This window comes from Triticum aestivum, chromosome 1B, assembly GCF_018294505.1.
Source record: "Triticum aestivum cultivar Chinese Spring chromosome 1B, IWGSC CS RefSeq v2.1, whole genome shotgun sequence".
Lineage (NCBI taxonomy): Eukaryota > Viridiplantae > Streptophyta > Magnoliopsida > Poales > Poaceae > Triticum > Triticum aestivum.
The window spans coordinates 591,655,967-591,679,617 of record NC_057795.1 but is presented as its reverse complement, the minus strand read 5'-3'; the positions used below and the strand labels follow the sequence as shown (position 1 = coordinate 591,679,617).

General features: G+C 47.4%; 1 protein-coding gene across 1 annotated transcript; it reads right to left on the bottom strand.

The window, feature by feature from the left end:
- Window positions 1-1,666: 1,666 nt before the first annotated feature.
- LOC123096414 (peroxidase 2-like) lies at window positions 1,667-3,114 on the bottom strand. Its single transcript, XM_044518160.1, has 2 exons — window positions 2,713-3,114; window positions 1,667-2,629 (listed from the first exon to the last, which is right to left on the bottom strand). Exons 1-2 carry the CDS (start codon window positions 2,938-2,940, stop codon window positions 1,859-1,861), a joined length of 999 nt encoding a protein of 332 aa, XP_044374095.1. The 5' UTR covers window positions 2,941-3,114; the 3' UTR covers window positions 1,667-1,858.
- Between the last annotated feature and the right edge of the window lie 20,537 nt (window positions 3,115-23,651).

Below are 23,651 nucleotides of genomic sequence, written 5' to 3'. Positions count from 1 at the left end.
ACTCTGGCCTTTTTGTTGTCCTTAGTCCACTGAGTAATTTCCTCACGGTAGTTTTCCTTTTCCTCATCTTCAGCTTCGTCGGATGGACGGGTAGGCTTAGATTGAGTTATGATATAATCAATGTTCTTAGCAGTGAGGAGAAACATAATCTTCCTCTTCCAGACAGTAAAATTTGAACCATCCAATTTACAAGATCTAAGTAACTCAGCAAACACACTGTTGGAAGCCATCAAAGGTGATGATTACCGTGGTAAAAATTCCAATCAGCACTTGTACTTCCACGCTGACTAGTAGCAGCAAAAATTCCAAACAGCACTTGTACTACTACGTTGATTAGTAGCAGCAAACTCACGTGTGATTTGTAGGTTCCGAGCAGCCGGGAGCAGCTCGTGCATCTTGGCTAGTTGTCGAAGCAGAGGATTTGGAGCAGCAACAAACTCTGCAGGACTGATTTCCCGGCTGGTTGTAGACGAGCAGCCGGTCACGGCGTGGAGGATGAGGTGGGCGCCGCAACGGGTACGGCGAGGCAGCGGTGGAGACGACGAGAAGTCCGTCGCAGTAGGGACGGCGATGCGGCGGTGGAGACGGCGAGGCTTCCCCCGCGGCAAGAACGGCGAAGCGGCGGTGGAGACGGCGAGGCGGACTCGCAGCGGAGACGGCGAGGCGGCGAGATCGGGCGAGCGAGGGTTTTTTCCGATCGAGCGATTGTGTTCACGAGATCTAGGCGACCCTGTTCCAGACTTTGGGAGGAGTACGCAGCGGAAGTTGTTTCCTCCCAGGAAAATAGCATCAAAGGATGACGTCCTATTTCCTATCTCTAAAAAAGAGATTTTTACGGCCGTCAAAACTTTATGCAACCTGGCTCTGATACCAATGTTGAAAATAACATAGCATGAGTATGTTTGTTTACCCTCTAATTCCCCCGTCAAGTTCGTGGTGCAGCTCACAATGCGTATATGAGGCTAGAGGGTAGGGACATATTTATACTCATATTCCTAATGTTCAAATCTATATCCAGATAGAATTCAGTTAGACTCCTAATCGAATTAACCAACCACGATCATAACCGATTATTTTCCGAGTCAAATTCCTTCTTATCCCTAAGCATATATATGTGAAATATATGCCACGTTTAAATAGTATATGGTTTCTATTTAAACGTGTAGACTTATCAATCTACAGAGTTGAACATGTAAATAGCCTAGCAAATTCCAAACCTATATTGTGCCCAGGCAATTAATTTCAGTGTACAAATACATACTGTATTCCAGTATAGTTTGTATCCAGCTCCTTGAGTAAATTTCCTCAAGTTCAATTACAAATATTTGTACCAATCATTCATACACCAATTCCGTATGATTTCATTCATCAACCAAATAAATGTAGTATATAATGTTTTGGAAGACACCAAAAATTCCTACAAGCACGAGTGCTTGGACCTTGGTGGACTAGAGGTTCCACTGTCCTCCTAACCATACAACCAGTTCATTTTCCGGTCATTGTTAATGCCAACGTTGTTAATGTTTTATGCACCAGCTGAGGTAATTCAGTATTAGATTTTTGGAAGCATCCTAGATCCTTTTCTGTTCATCAAAACATGCTGTGTGCATCACTTTTATTCTTTCAACAAAGAACATTGGTTCGCAATTAGACATGCACAACCCCATATAAGCAAACAATTCTGTAGCTTGGCTAGAATTGAACCAAGGAATGACCAAAGAAAAAAAAAGGCACGCAGTGAAAGAATCGCCAAATTTTACAACATGAACTCGCTTGTAGGTTGAAGCAAACCATTTAGGTCGAGTGATCCGTTACCATACATGCACGTACGTCCACAGTTGCTGGACTGCCCAACTTATTAGTAGTGATTTATTGCGCGGCAGTTCTTCCTGATCTGGCCCTGGTAGCCGGTCTTGACCTCGATGCCGGCCATCTTGACCATGGCCTTCTCGAATCTGTCCTCCCACCACCCAGGGATTTTGGCGTTCTCCACCACCATTCTGGCCGTCTCCGCCGACGTCATGAGCGCCGCGTCGGAGGTGAAGAGCACGGTGTGCGATAGGACGTTCTTGTAGTACTGCCTGTCCAGCTTGTTGGGCGTCACCACATCCTGCATCACCGTCGGGTCGTTGCCGCCCGGTGTCGCGTCGGCCGGGCACTGCTCCCGCAGGAACGCGGCCAGGCCGCCGTTAATGTCGGAGGGGGTGTTGAGGCGGTCGGAAATGAAGGACGAGCAGTGGGAACGCCCGATGGTGTGCGCGCCGGAGAGGACGACCAGGTCCTCCGCGTTGAGCCCCTTGATGACGAAGCTAGCGACAAGGTCGCTGAGGTTGGACGTCGGCGGGACCAGGAACTTGAGCGGCTCGGAGGCGTTGGAGAAGGTGCCGTCACGGCGGCCGGACGGCATCTCGAAGTCTACCTTGCCCCTGCTGAGGATGCAGGACGCGTCACGGGCCGCGAAGGCAACGATGTCTGCACAGGAGACGACGGCCGGGCAGGCCGCCTCGAGGGCGTCCTTGATGGCGTCAATCAGCTCGAAGCCGCGCAGGGAAGGGTCGTTCGGCGGGCTGAGTTTCTCCGGCGTCGGGCTGAACGGAGTCGGGTCCAGGAGGACGGAAGCATCACAGCCCTAATCATGGACAACTCAATGAGATAATCAAGTCTGGCTAAATGGCTGTAGACATACATATATGTCTGCAAATTCGTTAGTACCTCGACGAAACAGTCATGGAAGAGCATGCGGATCATGGCAGCGCCATTGCCGGGGTTCTGGGAGATGGCCTTCTCCATGACGCCCTTGACGACGGCCTCCGCTTGGGGGCACTTGTCGTGGTAGTAGCCGATCTCCAGTGGCCAGAAAGGGCTGGCCTGGCACCCCACAGCGAGGAGCAGCAAGGCACAAGCCACAAAAACCTGCAGCTTTGCAGCAATAGCCGCCATTCCTATTTCTTCGAAGCTAGCAGTTAGCTTGACTAAGATTAATTGGATATAGGAAGAGAGATCAAGTGTATGCTGCTATATCGGTGGAGTATGCCTGTTGCTACAACTCAAGCTGCTGGAAGCTACTTATATAGGTGGGCACTCGAAGACCTAGCCTTGGCCGAGAATGCACAATTGCACGTATATGTTGGCATGTGCTTAAATAACAATGATTATCTTGGCTTCTTTGGAACGTTACTGCACCGGGTAGGTGCCACCAATCGTCACTGAATTCGCTCATTGAACTCCTCCAACCCAGTGGCACCGAAAACTAATCAAAGAGCCTCTTCGGTAATGACATTTTTCCGAAAAGGATGAATCATTATCATGAATCTAATGATATGATACATAAATAGGATATTTTGTACTAACAAACAGCTAGCAGTACTAACCCTGATGGTTACATGCGGTTGACTCGACTGATTTAGTGATGTATGAACCGGTAATATACATAAGCTGGAGCTAGCTGTTTCGTAGTACTAGAGTGCAAGCGGACGCGTCCGCGACGTCTGAAAGCGTCAGCGAAACTGAAAAATAAGCTAATCATGGTTACTTCAACAATCATGGTAATACAAAAAATGATCAACGCGACTTCGCGGACGCCTCTGGCTGCATCCCTATAGCCAGCTCCGTGTTTCTTTCTTTCATGTTTTGTGTATACGATACAATATGATCCACCATACCAGTGGCGAGTAATGCTACACACACACGGGCACTTCACGGGGCTTTACGGGCTAATTTGAAATTAGTGGTTGTGATTTAGTTAAGTAGGACGGGGCCCACACTTAAAATGTGGGACCCCTGTTTTTCTGCTCGTTGAGAGGTCACGTAAATTATGAAAGTTTCATCTGTGCTTCGTCTTCTTCAAATCCGTTAGGGCATTTTTAAGGGCATGCTGGCGTCAACTAATAATCCCTTGGTAGTGGTAGTATGAGCTTTTCCCTCGCATAGAAAAGAAAGAAAAAGAAAGGCAGTATGAGCTTTTTAGCAGGTGAGACATACGTACGTTCCAGGAAGCGTCATACACTTCAATTGTGTCGTCGTCTCTTTGACCAGTTCATTTGTCACCTCTGACCATTACATAGCTTAGGTACCTTTTTTTTTAGATAACATAGCTTAGATAGCTGAGATGTTAAAGCTAACCTGACGTGCATATCCTTGGTAATTTATAGGAGGGCTGTGGTAACGCATGCGAGCCGGCCGACAATTAGCGTGTGGAATGTGAGATTGAATTTTCAGTGAACAGTAAATTCAAAACAAATAGAAGGGCGTCGTCGATAATGATATAATACACAAATAGGATAATTTGTAGTAACAAACAGCTAGCAGCTCCGGTCATGCGCATAAGCTGGAGCTAGTTATTTCGTAATAGCGAGATTGAGCAGCTAATTGACGTAGCCAGCTCCGTGTTTCTTTCTTTACCCTACCAGTTGCAGATGGGAACGTCTGGTTTTCCGGTCGTTGAGAGGTCAGTTAATTTTAAGAACGTTTCGCCTGTGCGAATAAATATACTTCTTCAAATCCGTTAGGGCTTTTAGCTAGAAAATGAATAAATATACTTCCAGCGCGAGAAATTTCCACTTCCTGGAGTGTCAACTTCCCTCGGAAAAAAAAGAAAGGAAAAGAAAGGCAGTATGAGCTTTTAGCAGGTGGGACGTACTTACGTACGCTCCAGGAAGCGTCGTACCCTTCAATTGCGTCGTCTCTTTGACCTGTTCATTTGTCACGTCTGATCATCAGCTAGCTTTCAGTTAGCAGAGACGTTAAAGCTAACCTGACGTGCATATCATTCGTAATTTATATGAGGGTTGAGGGCTGTGACAACCGGCCGACAGTTAGCGTGTGGAATGCTAACTCTTTTTTTTTCCTCAAAACATGAAGCAGAAGAAAAGGGCTGTAGTACATAACATACCGTGAGATTGTTGATGTGATACTTCGTTTGCCAATGATGTTGAGGCCACTTGTAGTACAGCGCTACAGCTAGCGAAGATGATCAAAATGTCAAATTACCTCTTATAGTATATGTGCCTTGAACGATTTCAGTCTCTCAACACACAACTCATTTAATAAACTCCATAGTCCCTCCGTCCGAAAAAGCTTGTCCCAAGTACATCCCTCATACTTGGGACAAGCTTTTCCAGACGGAGGGAGTAGCAGCTTGTGATCTAGGTAATAAGCCTGTTTAAATTTCTACACGAACTGTTGCAACATAATGGTTTTGTTGGCATGGTGTCAAAGAGTGGTGGGATGAGCATCGACCATCCATGTCTATGCATATTTGGCGAAATAAAGTTCACACGGCCGCCATTTTAGATGGCAAAACTAGTGAAATAGGAGTAGTGTCTTCTCCATATTATTGATGAATTGGACTAGAAATTTAAGAATATCCATCGGAATGATGGCGAAATTACCCTCAACCGAGATTTGAACTTGTCCTGGGAAAATCTTCTCTCGAGGAGGAGACCTATTGGCAACCCCCATGGCTCATATCAAACATTTTGGTTGGTGGCCGTGGGTGGCTGCGGCTGCCCCAAGAGACCGACGGAAGGAAATCAACTCAATGATAAATGTGGTCCTTCTGTTTTCATCTGGCTGACAAGCTAGAAGGTTTTTTTTTTTAGAAAAAGAGGATGACCTCCGGCCTCTTCATCTGGGCGATGCATACGGTCACTTTATTAATTATTCTCACAAGACCTTACAAAGTCACACAACAGTAAGACTAAAGCCGCCGTCTAAGCAACAAACTGTCGCTACACCTATCCAGTTGATGAAGGGGCGCAGATAGCCTGGGCCTAATACCAACCAGACATCGCAGCCAAGCCTAACATCTAAGACCTGAGACCCCAACCTAGCCACTTGCCGGGTCTGGGGCACACACTGGTCCGGCGTGCTCTCAGAGGCCGCCGCCGCCAACTGCCACCGCTCCATCTTTAGAACTGTACTGATGCATCAACCTTGCTCGGTCCAGCTATCGTCGACGCCACCACGGCGCCCAACGACACCTCCTCCCTGCGCGCAAACAGCTGAACACGTCGCGGTCGCTACTGATACACCTCAGCGCCATGCTACCAAGTACCACCAGCCGACACAGCTTGAAGCCCTTGGAGGATCTGTCGTGCGTAGCACCTGCCGACCAGGCATGACCAAGCATAGTATCGGTTGGCCAGGCATGACTTGACATCTCCACCGAAGCTCCGTGCAAGACGAAGCCGCTCCACCTCCTGCCTCTGACTTCCAGCGCTGCTCCACAAAACGATGCTCCCAAGAAAGAAACGACACCGCAGTGCCGCCATCGTCTGGTCTGGAACACCAGATTCTAGGGTTCCCCCGGAGCAATACGAGTGGGTCGACGGTAGTCACATCACGATGCCTTCATCAAGGTAACGACGTGGAACGCCGCCATCGCCCGCCGTCGGCTCAGTTTTCACCGGCAACTACGTCTTCCCGACTCGCAGCTGGTGTTAGATGACGGATCCCGAGATCCGAACACCCAGCCTCAGCCCGACCACCTCTGACGGAAGAGATGACCACCACCGCCGGCTGCACCGATCAGAACAGGTCTGATCGGAGGTGCCGCCGACAAAACCACCAGGCCCTCCACGCCGCCATCGCCGATGGAAGACAACATGCACGCCACCGCAGCCAAGCCGGCCGCCGCTGACCGCAGCCGTCGCCGCTGCCCGAAGGGCCATCCGCAGAGCCCGCGGCCCTGGCCTCCGCCACGCCAAGCCGTCGTCGCCCGAGGACGGGCCTCCCGCCGCCTGCATCCATCCGCCGCGCCGTGATACGTCTCCGTCGTATCTATAATTTTTGATTGTTCTATGCCAATATTATTCCACTTTCATATACTTTTGGCAAATTTTTATATCATTTTTGGGACTAACATATTGATCCAGTGCCCAGTGCCAGTTCATGTCTGTTGCATGTTTTATGTTTCACAGAAAACCAATATCAAAGGGGATAAAAACGGATGGAGAATTATTTTGGAATATTTGGGATTTCCCGGAGGAAGAATCAACGTGAAACGGTGTCCGGGGTGGCCATGAGACATGGGGGCGTGCCCTCCCCCCCCCCCCCCCCCCCCGGGCGCGCCCTGGACTCTCGTGGACCACCCGTAAGGCGGTTGATGCCCTTCTTTTGCCACTAGAAAGCTAATTTTACGAGAAAAATCTGGGCGAAAGATTCACCCCAATCTGAGTTACGGATCTCCAGATATAAAGGAAACGGTGAAGGGGCAGAATCGGAGAACGCAGAAACAGAGAGATAGATCCAATCTCGGAGGGGCTCTCGCCCCTCCCAAGCCATGGGAGCCAAGGACCAGAGGGGAAACCCTTCTCCCATCTAGGGAGGAGGTCAAGTAAGAAGAAGAAGAAGGGGGCCTCTCTCCCCCTTGCTTCCGGTGGCGCCGGAGCGCTGCCGGGGGCCATCATCATCACCGCTATCTTCACCAACACCGCCGTCATCTTCACCAACATCTCCATCACCTTCCCCCTTCTATATTCAGCGGTCCACTCTCCCGCATCCCGTTGTACCATCTACTTGAACATGGTGCTTTATATTTCATATTATTATCCAATGATGTGTTGCCATCCTATGATGTCTGAGTAGATTTCCGTTGTCCTATCGATGATTGATGAATTGCTATGATTGGTTTGAGCTGCATGTTTTATTATTGGTGCTATCCTATTGTGCCCTCCGTGTCGCGCAAGCGTGAGGGATTCCCGTTGTAGGGTGTTGCAATGTGTTCATGATTTGCTTATAGTGGGTTGCGTGAGTGACTAAAACACAAACCCGAGTAAGTAGGTTGTTGCATATGGGATAAAGAGGACTTGCTACTTTAATGCAATGGTTGGGCTTTACCTTAATGAATCTTTAGTAGTTGCGGATTCTTGCTAGAGTTCCAATAAGTGCATATGATCCAAGTAGAGAAAGTATGTTAGTTTATGCCTCTCCCTCAAATAGAATTGCAATAGTGATTACCGGTCTAGTAACATAGTCAATTGCCTAGGGACAATTCCACAACTCCTACCACCACTTTTCCACACTCGCTATATTTATTTTATTGCATCTTTATCTATACAGCCCCTACTTTTTATTTACGTGTTCTTTATTATCTTGCAAATCTATCCAAAAACACCTACAAAGTACTTCTAGTTTCATAATTGTTCTAGGTAAAGCGAACGTCAAGCATTCATAGAGTCGTATCAGTGGTCGATAGGACTTGAGAGAGTATTTGTTCTACCTTTAGCTCCTCGTTGTGTTTGACACTCTTACTTATCGAAAGAGGCTACAACTATCCCGTATACTTGCGGCTTATCATGCCACAGATCCTAGATCGGTCGCGCCACCACATGCCTTGGGGTCCGCCCCACCCCGAAGACGCGTGAGAGAGGAGATCCCCCGCCACCGCCGTCGGCCCCCGGGCTTAGCCCGGCGGCGTCTTCCGGCGGTAGCGGATGAGAGGAGGAGGGAGTTTGCGGCGGCGGCGGCTAGGTTTCTGGCCGCCCGAGTCGCCCTAGGGGGAGGACGATGCGGGCTGTTTCTGGGGAGTGCGACAAGCTAGAAGGTACAAATGGGTATTTGACAGACAAACCATCACACATTTTTTGCAGGTTATTATCTTCATGGCGTCTACTTGGATCTGTACATGGTCGTTACTCAGGCATGTCGACCACATGAAGCTTATTGATATGGGGTGCAACCACTGGGAGATGGTCGCACGGGATACTTACAACCGGTTTGGATGACGGTTCAGTAATAGGATAGGTGTATAGTCATCCTACCCTATTTTCGCCGGTTGTGGCCATTTTTTAAGCTTTTTGTCGATTTGTTTAAGACCTTGATTTGAACCTAGAACTTTATGCAATAAAATGGTTGTGTCATGCGATGCAGAGGCCAAGGGTCTTCCTTCTTTTCAAAAAAAAATGGGTATTTGACCAGGTTGCTTCAACGCTGAAGGAGGTGGTACGCCATATAATGGCTGAGCCATCCCTTTGGAGGACTGTGAAGTCAACAGAGGACATGAGTAGTAGTTATTGATGTAATAGTTGGCGGTGGCATGCTAGGCATCGGATTGTGCCGCTTTCAGGCAGCCTTGTAACTCTCTCAGCATATTTCTCTCTTAATGAAAAGAGACATAGCTCTTGTGGGTGTTCTTGGAGAAAAAATAACACTAGGCATTTTCATATGACCGCCAATGGTGGTAAAACTCGCTGTCGCTGTCAAAACCGGCGGATCTCATAGTAGGGGTCCTAAGCTAGGCATCATGGAGCGATGGTAACATGGACACGGATTTTACCCAGGTTCGGGCCCTCTTGATGGAGGTAAAACCCTACGTCCTGCTTTTGATTGTATTCATATGGGGTATAGTATAGAGTACATGTATCTACCACGAGATGATAGTAATGAATGTGAGATTGTCTATTGACTAGCCTGGCCTCGGTTTATATAAGACACCGGAGGCCTAGGGTTTAGGAGAGTCCTTGTCTTGGGAGCCAAGTCTTGTGGAGTCTTCCTTGTATGCGGCAGGGGTTGTCTGAACTGGCCCATGAGTATACGACCATGGGGGTCCTCGACCCAATCTAATTGATCGGGAGACAACATGGTGAGTACCCCCTAGTCCAGGACACCGTCAGTAGCCCCCTGAACCGGTCTTCAAGTTGGGGACACTCCTCGGTTCTTCCGAACTGCTCTTCGTCTTCAGTCGTCGGTCTTGAAAATTGGTTCAACAAATCTTCTCATCTTCGATCTTAAGGATCTCCGAAGTGCATTCAAAGAGTTTACACGTCGGGTATCCGAGGAGCCCCTTTAAGTTTTCGGCCTTTATCAATGCCTTGTTATTTTTATGCCACACCTCGGGTTTGGAGTTGTTCCTGGGCAGTAGTGTCCTCTTGCGTCCGAGCTCCAACGCCGGACTGCATTCGAGGTATCTTTATAAGCCGAGCACCAACGCCGGACCGCTTCCGAGGTCCAACGCCAGAATATATCCGAGCTCCAACGCCGGACTATGTCCAAGCTCCAACGCCGGACTATGTCCAAGCTTCATCGCTGGACTGTATCCAAGGTGTCATAGATCACCCTGGTTCAAAAAAGTTGAAGGACTTTAGCCGAGCTTAATGCCGGAAATGCCCTCTACGGAGCCAGCCACTAGCGTCCGAGCCTTATGCCGGACTGCTTCCGGGGTGTCTATTGTAGTCGAGCACCAATTTCCGGACTATATCCGAGGTGGTGCACCACCTCAGCCATGGGCTGATTTTTATGAATTTATTTCCGAATTATGCAATGTAATCTCTGCCGAGATGTATAGCCAGTAGCCCTCAAGGTGCGTGTTGGCCTAATATCCGGGATGCACCTGAAGGAAAAAATCAAACCGCTGACCCTAGTAGCCCCTGAGACTCAGGTCGATTCATAAAATTAGCCTGAGGATCAATTCCCAGCTCGGCAGCATACTTAGGAATAGAAACGCGGTGTGCAAAGTCCTCGAGACTCAGGTTGGGTGCGGCTGACCAACCTGGGGATAATAATCTCCTCAAAAACTATATTGCACTTTAAATTTTCTGCATTGGATTGTCAATGTAGTAGCCCCCGAGACACTGGTCGGGTGGCAACACCAGATCAGGGGATCGATGTACCCCTTTAATATTTGTAAATGATAAGCATGAAGCCCAGTAGCCCCCGAGCCTTAATGTGGGAACGGGTGGCCGAATTAAGGATCGATATCCATAGTAAAATCATATGTAATGACTCTATGTATCCAAGTACTTTACGTCATTAATGCTCAGATCCGCATTGTACAAAACTTTGTTGACCGGCCATCGACTTCAACCTCCTTGGCCAGCAGCCGAGGGCTGTTTGTCCTACTTTATAAAGCCTTTATGAGGGCAAAGATTTACGGCAAACAAGGCAATCCGGCCATACGATTTTATAAACAAAGGTACGCAGAGAGACATGTTATATTTATTGTTTAACATAAGAAACATCGTCCAAATAAAATAGTCCCGCTATCGGTTCCTTTCTTTGAGTTGTCATGCTAAGCATGATCATGAAACCTCAGCTCCTATCAACGTGGGAGGAAAATACTGAGGATTTAGTTCGGGGAAAGCTTCCAAACTCTGTGGTCCAAATGAACCCAAATTTTTACTTCCGTTGCGACCATTTATAATCTGAAAGTGGCCCATCGTCGGCTTCTTCCCCCTTGTAGATGCTATGCAGGGTGTTTCCGAATCAAAACAACCCTTAGTCGACGTCTCGGTGCCCGAAGGCGGTTGTGTTGGCAGAAACGAGGCAATCAGATATGCGGGCTTTATAACTTTCACTTAGTCATAGAAGCTTAAAGTTGGGAGGCCAGCAAGTAGCCCCCCGGTTAGTGTTCGGCGACAGCCGAGGTCAAGCTGTAAACACTTCGGCCAATGTTATGAATGGCCCGTCATTTAATACAGTCATCGGACCGCTGACCAGTTTACGCTTATTCTGACAGTCAGTTTTCGGCTTTCTCCACTGCGGTGCTTAACCATGCGAGCTGGAAGCATAATCGCAGTGGTTCTCCTTTTGCACACCTAGTCGAACAAAGCGGAACATAGGAGGCAAGCACAGGAGTCGGGCAACCCAACTATTGACCGAAGACACAATTCGAAACCGATGCATATATAGCAATATCCGAGAATTTTTGCCGAATCTCTAAAGGTGTCCGACGTTGCACGGCCAGACTTATGCGGAAAACACAAATAGTTGAAAAGTACCACATGATTGGAAAACCAAAAAAAACGTCAGTAAAAACTTGACGTCTGAACTAGATCAATTGTTCGGTGCCAATCAAAAAATTGGTCTTAGAAAAAAAATGTGCTTCTGTCGTGCTTTATCATGACACATCCTATCTCAAGACTTCAAGCGGGTCAGCCTACGACTTCAACCTCCTATTCGAAGGCGGAGTACTTCTCGTTAGGCCAGTTTAGCAAAATTTAGCGGCTGTGAGAGGGAAATTAGGCCTCCAGCTATTGACCACACACTCACGTCGAAAAAAGGAGTGATAGAAAAAAGACTTTGCAACGACTAGGAAGAAGAACACTTATTATAAAACATCTCACATAAATTTAAGAGCCCCCGAGTGACTTGGGTAAAAGAATTTTATGTATAATGATTGTATGTACCGAAGTACTTATATCATACTTGTGTCCACCCGAACTTTATACGCGTCTTAACCGATCGTCGGTTTCTCCCTCTTCGGTCAAGGACCGAAAAGTGTTATGTACTCCCCCTGTTGAGAATATCGACGGTGTTTCCGATAACCAGGAAATCATGCCATGAGGCTGTAAGAGACAAAGCGCTCTAAGGGAACTTATGCTATATTACTGACAAAGTGTAAGAAGCATCTTCCAAGAAAATAGTACCCCCACCGATACCTTTCTTCGGTTTCTTATTATTATTATGAGACTTGTGCAATAGATTTTTTGTACTCATGAGTTCCGTTGTGTGCCAACCATTGTTGAAAATAGTAAGAGTGCTAGCTTTCGGCTTCACCCAGTTTAAGGTCCGGCTCGGATGACCCGATCGTGACAATTGCAGAGGTGCTCCTTTTACTCCCTAGCCGAACAATCGGGAACTTACGGGTAAACACAGGAGCCAGGCAACCCAGCTTGCAAATCGCTTAAGTCAACATGGTGCATATCGTGGCGTAATACACGAACAAGGAACGAAGCCGTACAAGTATAATCATTTGCAAGAGGAAAGGCTTCATAAAGGAAGCTCCTAAGTAAACGGGGTATTTGAATTTGTGTGTCACAAACAAAGTTTGGACAAAAAAGTATAATGCTTGGTCGGACTGAACAAAATTTAAAATTTTAAAACTTTGAGCATGACAACAACTTAGCTGGTTAATGTGTTTGGCATTGATGACGTGGTCCGAGCTTGGTGCGGGAGGAGGACTCAGCCCCCAAGCCCGATGTGGCCGAGCGAAGAGCTCGGCACTCCGAAGAGGTGAAGCCCCCAGTCTAGACGAGTTGATGGAGCAGGTCGGCGGGGTGATGTCGGAGTCTCCGTCCGAGTAGGTTGATGAAGCGACGATGCGGGGTTGCCAACATAGGGCAGCGCTCCAAGGCAACAACACAATTCGATCGATGGAGGTTGATTACGTGTGTCGAAGGTCCACTAGACGATGATGATGATGACAACATGATGCGACCGTAAAGTGATTCCAATTTGCATAGTAGACTGAGTCGCAAATGCAGTGTTCATCGAACTTCGGATGAAGTAGGGCTGCGCCAAAACTGGCCGAACTGAAACCGACCGGGCCGTCGCATCGGTCTCCCGACGGCGGACCGAATTATAACCGGCTGCAGAAAATCTGCACGAAAAAACCACGCAAACCGGCAACATATATTCTGTGTAAAAATATATAAAACACATTTAATTTAGGAAAAATACAACCTGATATTCCGTAGGTAGCGCATGGCCATTGAAATCCGATGGGAGCGACCAGTACTGTGCTTGCAAGGAGATCAAGCATACCTTGAAGTCTGCACCTAAAGCAGCATGTGCACAACTTAATTGCCTTGGATGCTCATGAACAGCACGTGCCAATTCCCCACCTCACATAAAGGAGCGGAGCAAGTCAGATTGCTTCTTTCCTTTTTAATTTTAAATTGCTATACTAACTTCCCAAGCCACCAAACAATGAGCACACCTTAATTAATAACGAAAATGTTAATGCCCACACGTGTGGGCGTTCACCATCCCGACCACACGCAAGCATCTTCGTTGGCAACTTTGTGCAGGAATCTTGGAACAAACCGGTTGGTTTTCTGCGCCACGTAGGATGAGGTGCGTGTGCGGTGTGCGAGTTGGGTCGCCCGCACGTTGGTTGCCATCCCGCGGTCAGCGGTTGCCACTCGGAGGCGTGCGGTGGAACCGCAATGCGCCCGCACGCCACGCTCCAACCGCGGTTGACGTCAAACACGTCGCACACCTCTGTCCCCTCTCCCTCACGGTTTCATTTACCCATCCGCACACAGTTACTGGCACAACCCACTCGCATCTCAATCCACTGGAGGAGAAGGCGAGGGGAGAAGGCGACGGCGGAGGCGGAAGAATCGACGGCGTTCGCGGCCGTCGGTGGTGCTCGCCGGAACGGAGCGGCTGCGCCGGAGCGCCTGCGGCTTGAAGGTAATGGTCACTACAACTCTCGCAACCCCTTCCTGCATTTCCCCCCCTTCCCTCCCTGCTTGATTCCTCGATCGAGTTCGTAGAGATTCAGGCGATTCTGCGGTTCGTCGGCATTCCCGCCGGCGCCGAAGTCGTCTGCTAGCCGTTTTTGGTTGCACTGGGCAGTTTCGTCGCTGCCGCCTGGCGGCATCGTCGGTGTGGTTATGCTTGTTTGGAGGCATGCACTAGTCTTGCCTATGGATTGGGCAGCTGTCTCCCGGGTTGTTTGATGCACATTTGTTGGAATTTGTGTTTGCAGTCAGTTCGGGGTTGAACTTTGAGGGTGAATTTGAGGTCGCGGTAGTTGCCATTGAACCCTAGATCTAGTTAGTTGGGTTTTGAAACTATAGTATGAGGCGAACTTGGTTGTTTGATTAACTATCATGATTGTGTGGCAACTAACCCCCTGAACAAATGTGATAGTTGCCACAAACGTGATTTCCTTTGCGGCAACAAATTACTGAAATGACTGTGATAGTTGCCACATATAAGCTTTCGCATGTGGAAACTTTTTTTATTGAATGATTGTGATAGTTGCCACACACACACTCTTCTATGTGCAACTGAATTTGCCGAATTACCGTGACAGTAGCCACCAACATGATTTTTCATTGTGGCATCAAATTTTTCTGAATGATTTGTGGTAGTTACCATTTTGTGATAGTCGCCACAATCTATAGTCAATGCAGTTTCAGCAGCCAACTGCACTGGACGGCAACTAATGTGCACTTCAAGTGTGTCTGTTGCCACTTGGCTAGTACATTCATGTGGCAAATAGAATGTGAACACACTGTCTGTTGCCATTCTGCAGATACGACAGTGTGGCAAATTGGCTACATAATGTGGCAACCAAATTTGCATATCATTCTGTCGGATGTCATATATATGTTATTTTTCCTGCATTCACTTGTTGACATTTTCTGTAAGGTGGCAACTGCTTACCTCTTGCATTTACATTTCATCCATGACAATTTGGTCCGTCCCTATCTCAGCAGAATGGCTCGTGGCGATCATCAAAACAATGATGATGATTTCATGGATCCACCACAGCGTAATTGGGCAGCTGGCCGGATAAAAGAGGGTGATGAGGTAAATGTTCACACATCCCCCCCTCAATCCTGCTTTATGCTACTGGTTGACACCTCGAGCTTGCAGTCGTCTGACACGGACTAAAATTTCATGACATTGGAAAACATGGCAACAACTGATCACTTATTGTCTGTTTTTTGCAGAAGAAGAAACGTATTCGCAACAGAGCCTCCCAAGAACGTCTGACTGCGTTGACTGACAAATTCACCGATAATCAGAAGGGGGCTGCTGCTGAGATGAGTATGCAGTATATGATGGCTGTCCGGTGCACGAACCTTGTCAACCATGTATGCGACTGGCTTGCTGAGATCTACGAGCCCGCCTCCAGGGAGTTCATGATTCCGGGACGTGGAAGACTCTCGTTGAACGAGGAATCCGTGTTCTGCACTCTGGGCATGCCTCGTGGACATATCAAAGTCCCGTACGAGGTCAACAATGAGATCGAGGAAGCATTGTTCCCCTGTTTGTTTCCTGGGTCGGAATCCATGCTGAACACGTCTGTAGTGGCGGATTCGCTGCAGGCCATGACGACGCATGGACGTGTTTTCAAGATGAAGCTACTCATGTACCTCATCTCAACTGTTTTCGCGCCGACCACCTCTCTTCGCCCAAGCAACAAATGCTTCCCCATTCTGGTGAATGATCCATCTTTACTACTTTGTTTTCCTTCAATCTTTCGGCTTCGTTGTCATGTGTAAAGTTAGTGACTGCCAGTGTTTTCGGTGTTTTTTCCATTTTTAGATTTCTAATGCGGCAACCTTTTTTGTCCTGAAATTTTGTGTGGTGCAGGCGGATCTGGAAAATGTGAAGAACATGAATTGGTGCAAGTTTATTGCCGACTTCCTCCATGATGCATTCTCAAGCAAGATGTACCAAAAGGGTTGTCGACTGCATTTAATGGTATTTTTTTACCAGTTATTTCTATGAACACTGTTTTATAACACACTTTTATTCATGCATGTCAACCTGATCATAACAAGATGGCAACTACCATAATGACAATATGGCAACTGTTATAATGACAATATGGAAACTGCCATCATATTAGTATGGCAACTGTTATCAGACTATGATGGCAACTGCCATCTTAGCAATATGGCAATTGCCATCACACCATGATGGCAACTAGCACACACAGAAGGCAACTTCTTTTTTTATTCCATTCTTTTCCATGCACATCAACTTGATTATCAGGGGAACATACATTATCTTGTTTTTTTACCTACAAAGTACACATGACGGCAACTGATATTTCTTTCTTTGTAAAATTGTCTTAAATCAGCTCATGTATGTCGACTGTCTTGATCTGTCCACTGTGGATTTCACTGGGGTAGGAGGCCTGCCACCTACGCACAAGTTTGTTGTTTCTGCGTGGACTATCAACGCTGTCAAGGTTGTGCTTGCCGTAGACAGGGCAACTGATACCAAATATGGAAAACTACAGGTTAGTTTTGGTTTCTCTTTGCACATGGCATGCTTACAAATTTGACATGAGGGAACCGTCTGTGGTCCATAAGGGATGACCACCTTTTGTTATCCATGGCTGTATGCGTATTGTATCCATGTTTCACCCCACAATGGAACTCTTTTTCATTCGTGTCGAAACTTACCTTCTATCTCTTACATCCTTGCCATTTTTTTGTTTTTTCTAGCTGATGGCCAAGCATGCTATAGACTACAGCGTGTTTGGGGGGGCTCAAAACTTTGGAAAGTGGATGGACGTGCACCCAGCTCCGTCTTGCCCTACTGAGGTAATCAAAATATGTACATCTATGGTTTGCCGTGGATTATTTGTTGATGTTGCGCAAGTGACTGCAATATGGGTGGTTGTTGATGCTTCTTGTTTCGTGCACAGGCAAGGGCACCTATTGAGCATCTAATTGGGCAGTTTGCATCCGGAATGACCGGCTTGCTCGGGAAGTTGGTTGAGGGGTGGACGTCTCTCAGTGGCTCTGACAGTGACGCGGTTGCGAGGCAGTTCACTTCATTTGTTCCAGAACGTACACATCGGCCAACCGGTTGCCGTGGCCGGTATGACTACAACAGTTCACAAGAGCCCAGTGACACACAAGATGATCTAGATGGAGACGCTGGCCTCAGCAAGGATGACGATGATGACATGGAGAACGTGCAACAGGACACCGATGGTGATGAACATGCTGAAGTTCACACAGGTGGTAACAAGGACAAGGATGCAACAGATGTCCCCCCACCGGAGAAAGTCAAAGAACATACGGCTGCGAGAGGCGAGGGGGTGTTGCCATCAAGGAGGGGAGGGCTCCAGGAGATGTTGGGCAGGGTTCTCATGGCAAGAGGTCTAGGACCGATCCCGTAGCTGCCAGGAGGAGGTTCGACTTTAATTTTAGTTTTTTGCTGTGTCTATTTTCTTGGAACAGTCTCATCCATTTCTTGCACTTGTTTTTTGTCAAGTGCGGTAATGAGTTTGTTGTCTGACACCTGCAACCTTTTTTTTCCTCCAACTCATACGTGCAGTGAGCCGACCGCTGGTGGACTAGGAGTTACGAAGAAACAGGCACCAACGCCAAACCGTGTTTCTGCTCGCTTGAACAAAGGTGCCCCCATTGCCGGTGACACCCCTTCCACCAGGTCTTCTCCTCGTACGACGACGACCAACATCGGGGATCCTGTCGTGTTGCCAGACGTGAGGAAGCCAGTCAAGAAGTAGGTTTCTCCATGTGCTTTCATTGACATAGCGCTATATTTTCTTGATTTTCCAATGCATCCGTTTAGCTTGTCACATGGTCTTCTGTCATCATCCCCCACGCGGCAACTGCTGTTTTTCCAAATGATTTCTTCCTTCATTTTAAAGTGTATGGCAACTCATATTGGTTTTTACATGGCAACTGGCATCTAAGCCAAATGGCAACTCTTACTGTACCTAATGGCAACTGCCATTTTTTTCCCGTTGGCTTGTGAGCTCATCCCACACCCAGGTTTGAAATTGCATTCATGTCAGATCAGACATTCTTATCATTCTTCAAGTTGGCTAGCATCCCAGCTGCTGCTGGATGGCAACTGCTAATTATGACACATGGCCACTCACATCCCCCTTACATGGAAACTACCAGCTTTTCCACTTGTTTATAATTTTTTAAAGATTTCTACCATGCCAAACATATTTTTGTTCATTTTTCAATATCTTTTTCATGTGCTCTTTTTTGCAGGGTGAAGAAGACCACTACGCGCGGGGCCAAGCATACCAGTAAGGGCCCGCTCGAACGCCTACATTCAAAGTTGTCAACAGGGGGCAACTCAGATGTACATGAGGCACCAGGCGACAGTACTGCTGCTGCCTGCTGCACCGTTGATCGCTCCCACCAACTCTGATGCAAGTGGCCGACCATCTCCGCCGGCTGCAGATGTGCAGGCTAGAACAACAGGCATCTGTACATCGGGGAGTGACGAGTCAGTATCTGCCAGGACAGCTGAAATATTGCCAACTCTACTGGCAATGAAGGATGCTGCTGTGAGCCATGCCACCCCATCAGCAAGCCTTGAAGTGGACGCTCCCAGGACGAACCTAAGCAAGGAAGATTCCCGCTCATCTGACACTGATTCCAAGCGCGTGCGTGGTCGCACTCCTGTGTCCACGACAGAGGCGGCTGAGGCGGCAGTTCACAAGGATATGCCATCTATAGGTGAGAGTCCTGGCACAACAGCTCCAGCTCCTGTCGGTGCAGATACTGCTAAGGCGACTGTTTCGCATGCTGGTCTTCCACCTAGGCGCCGTAGCCCCCGCAAGCAACCAACAGACATACCCAACGCATCGGCTGCAGCTAGGAGCAGGAGAGACGAGCCTGGTTATGTTCCTGCGTCCACACTGTTCCCGCCACCTGCCAAAAGCAATGTGATGGAGAAACCGGAAGACCGGAGCACAACTGATGCAGGTGTCAAGCCGGGCACGAGTGACGTAGGTGAACGCCCGGAGCAGACTGCGCCTTTACCCGCATTGGAAATCCCCAGCATAAATCTGCGCACTTCTAGGCTCCCAGTCAATGTCGGTGTCCCCTACAGCCCAAACAAGAAGATTGTCAAGAAAGTTGTGGCTGATACCGCTGACAACACGCCCCGTCCTGCAAATAAGTCCGATCATTCTGTAGCGGCCGATTCAGATATGTTTGTCGATCTTTCACCCTTGGATTCTGCCCCATAAATTGTTCGTGGTCCGGCCAGTAGGAATGAGAGGCACCCAATGGCCTCTACCCCACCGAGCTTCAGCCTTGGCATCAGTCAAGATCAACCGGTGGTGCAAGATCCTATGCCAGTTGCCTTTGCTTTCTCAGGAGGCATGCCCGGAATGATGGTGCAGCCAATGGTCGAGGGAAGGAAGGCTGTCAAGTTCGTAGAACCGATTGTGCAAGGTACACTTGTCATGTCCTTATGATTTTCTTGCATACATCTTTGTAGTTTGACTTTTGTCCCAATCATATTTGGGGGGGGGGGGTTCTCACTTGTGATGGCAACTGACATGTGATGACATGGCAACTGGATTTGATGCACCATGTCACATACATTTTCTTTGCTGCCATGCTGCATTTAACATTTGGGCAACCACGTGGCAACTGAAGTTGTTTCAACATGGCAACTGTAGTTGCTGTCACAAGGCAAATACAGTGCATTACACATGGCAACTGGATTTGCCACACCATGCCAACTGCATTTTTTGTTTTCATGCTGCATTTTTTCATACGGCAATCACATGGCAAGTGCAGCTGACACAACATGGCAACTGTAGTTGCTGTGCTATGGCAACTACAATCCAACTAGATGGTAATTACAATGCAACTACATGGCAACTGTAGTTGCTATGACATGGCCACTGTAGTTGGACCACGCATGGCAACTGCCCCACTTTTTCTTCCCACAATCTCACATCATGCACCCTACCTCCTCACAATCCATCTGTTTTTGATTTTCTAGGTATCCTAACACACTTTTTATTTTTTTTATCATTGCAGCCACCCCTGAGGAGATTTCACCGTCACTTGACGAAGCTTACCGCATGATCGAGGAGGCAGCATTGCATAGGAGGTCCTCACGAGGGCAAGGGCAATCAAGTTCCAACGTGCCTGCAAATACGGTATCTGAGGATACCATTAGGAGTGCCACTCCTGGTTCTGTGAGGCAGCAGAGGGTAGTTCACCCACCTCCCGCGGAAGACTACGAGCCCAAATTCAGGGCCACTAAGGAACAGACCCAGCTGTACGATATCGTCAAGCGGTTTGGAAATGCGAGGGCCAGTAGCAAGCACATGAAGGAGCTGAAAGCGTAAATGACCACAACCCATAATCTCTCATTTTGCTTTGCTCCTTTTTTTACCATTCATCTTCTTCGTACTTCCTATACACGATCCGCTTACGTTTTAGTTCTTTCATATATTTTTTACTTAGCAGGCATGATCCTTCCATGTTATATCGTTTTCATACAGCTCATGTTTGGACAGAACCAAAGTCATTCAATGCGGAGCGACGTACGTCGACCTGGGTGATCTTGCCGAGTCCGTGAGGCCAAACGGTAAAATGTCGACGAATATAGTTGCATGCGGGATCGACTACATCAACAATCATATGGATGTGGGTGCCGACAAGATAATCATGCATTATAGTGTGACCTGTAAAATATGGGATGGTGACTTCCACCACAAAATCCCGAGGAAGAATTTTGCTCAATACGGTGAATCAAGCTCACACTGAAGAAATATGTGAGTACTCCTCCCCTTTCTGCACTGTTTTGTCACATGGTGTGGTTTCTTGCCATCATCTGCACTTGTGTTTATGTGGCAGATGTTTTCATGTGGCAACAGCTGCCGTGCACACTGTCATCTTGATTTTTGCATCCCGTGCAAACTATGTGGCAACTTGATAGTAAAATACATGGACCATTTTGTTCATACATGGGCGGCAACTTTATGTCAACTACCCCCACCCATAACCAAAACATTCTACGTGATTCTAATTTTTTTGTCCCTCTGCTGTTCTTTATGTGAATTCTGCTTCTCATTTCTTCACTTTTAAATGCAGGTCATGTTCCCCATGTTCCAGGAGCTTGCACCACATGATCAGCAAGACAAGTGTGGTCACCACTATGCCATCTGTCTTGACCTGAAGAACCAACGTTTTGAGGTGCTTGATTCAATCCGTTCGGAAGCTGATGCAGATCTTACTACGCATGTCGAATTCTTCATCAACAACCTCAAAGAGACATGGAACCGTCACTACGAACATTCAAAAGTCCAGATCAGGCATTTCCCGACTGAGTATGTGGCGACTGCGAAGCAAGGGAACACGTAATTTCTTAACCCCCTCCTTCATGTGTCATTTACATCAATCCAACCTCTCTTTTGTTGCCACATCTGAATTGAAGTCTATCTTTTGCTACGTCTATCCTCTTTGCGTGTTCACCTGACTCTTTTTCTCGTGCAGGACGGACTGTGGCTTTCACGTGCTGGAATACTTTGCAAAGTGGGAAGGCAGAATTGTCCCCGCTATCACAGCGGCAACGTCGTTGAGCTCCAGAAAATCCACACATGGAACTGGTTGACGAATGAAGATTTCAACAAGCGGTCCGGAGCACGCGAGTTTGTGGAGGAAGCTATCAAGAAAGTCATCAAGAGGTACAAGTGATCACGTGGCGATACACACCGGACGCAGACCTTACATTCTGTTGCTGAGGAATTTAAGGTACTATCTCTTTTGTTCTCGTCAAAAACTATGTTCGTGTGCTATGTTATGACTGCAACCCCGCGCAGGCTACTATGTAGTGGTGGTGTGTGAGCGACATTTGAATAGTTTCTGTAATATATGTGTGGATGTGAATCTAATTAGGCATGACAGCAGATATGTTTTTTATGTTTATCATTATTACTACGTTTTCATCGTTTGCATCACCCGTTTGCTGTTTCGAATGCGTCACGATGTTTTGAAACATGGCAAATGTAGTTCATCAGACATGGTTAGCAAACGTCATTGTCGTTGTTCATTTGGACGTCTTGCTTCTTCTATTTCATCACTAACTTCACCAGCTAGCATGGTAGGTTTCATCATGTAGCCACAACCTTTGCTGCGGTTTATGCACGTTACGCCTTTTCCAACTTGTTTCCTATACATTGCACACAATACACTATGTGTCTCTAAACCGCATCGTATTGTCACGGAAATATATGCCATGCAGAGTCATTACAAATACCATGGCATATTTTCAGTACATCTAACATGGCAGATACAGTACAAACAACATTGCAGATCCAGCATAATTAACACGGCAGATACAGTACAATTAACATGGCAGATCCAGTACAACTGAAATGGCATATGTAGTACAACTAGCATGGCATATTTAGTACAAAATAGCATGGCATATTTAGTATAAAATAGCATGGCATATTTAATATAAAATAGCATGGCAGACTAACTACACATAACATGGTAGATTAACTACACATAACATGGCAGATTAACTACACATAACATGGCAGATTAAGTACCCATAACATGGCAACTGCATTTATCCACTCAATGAATTTTCCTTCCACTTCCGATGCCCCTCAAGAATCATTCTCGCAATCTTAAAAAAAATCTTATCATCTAGGGTACAAAACAAAATGTCCACAAGGACCATGTCGCGTCGCCCCAATTTTTGCTCATGGATTGCCCGCCCCTTTCTTCGTTTTCTTGTGTTTTGCTTGAATCTCCAATCCCTACTTGTACCTTATCTCTCTTGGACGACCCTTTGTGATGGAACGGGGTGGGTTCCTGACCTGGGTCTGTGTGCTTATTGTTCCAGATCCTATCTCCGAGTTTTCAGACAATGGCCCCGTGGATGAAGGCACACTTGATGTGTGTGGGAACCGGTGTAAGGATTCCTCATCTTTCCTCTTCTTGATCTGATCAAGCTCTCTTTTTAGTGCCTTCCTGTGTTTTTCCGTGACTCTCGCTGTATCATCACTCTTGCACGCTTCATCAATTAGCTCAGCATAGTTCTTTGTCAGCACAACGTGCCTCACGACTTCCATGGTTGACTCAGGTCTCTCGTCATGCACAGCCAGAACTGCGTGTGTTGTCTGTGGTGCCAACGCGTTGTCAGCGTCCCAAGTCCATCGCCGCCTTATGAAATGGTGGGGCATCCGTGTCACAACGTTCATATCCATTACTTTTAGTATGTGACATCACACAATGCCGTCCCGTTCGAACTTGCAGCATTGGCAGTAGTACTCGCCTTCGCCTATCGAGGCTTTGACGAAGTAGTTCCTTCCTTTGTCCGGGTCTTCAGGTTCTGAATCTGACATGCCCAAAATAGAACACACCTTGAACGTATGTTCGTCCACCTGGAAAGTCGTGGACATGCTGGCACGCTTTATTTCTTCCTGG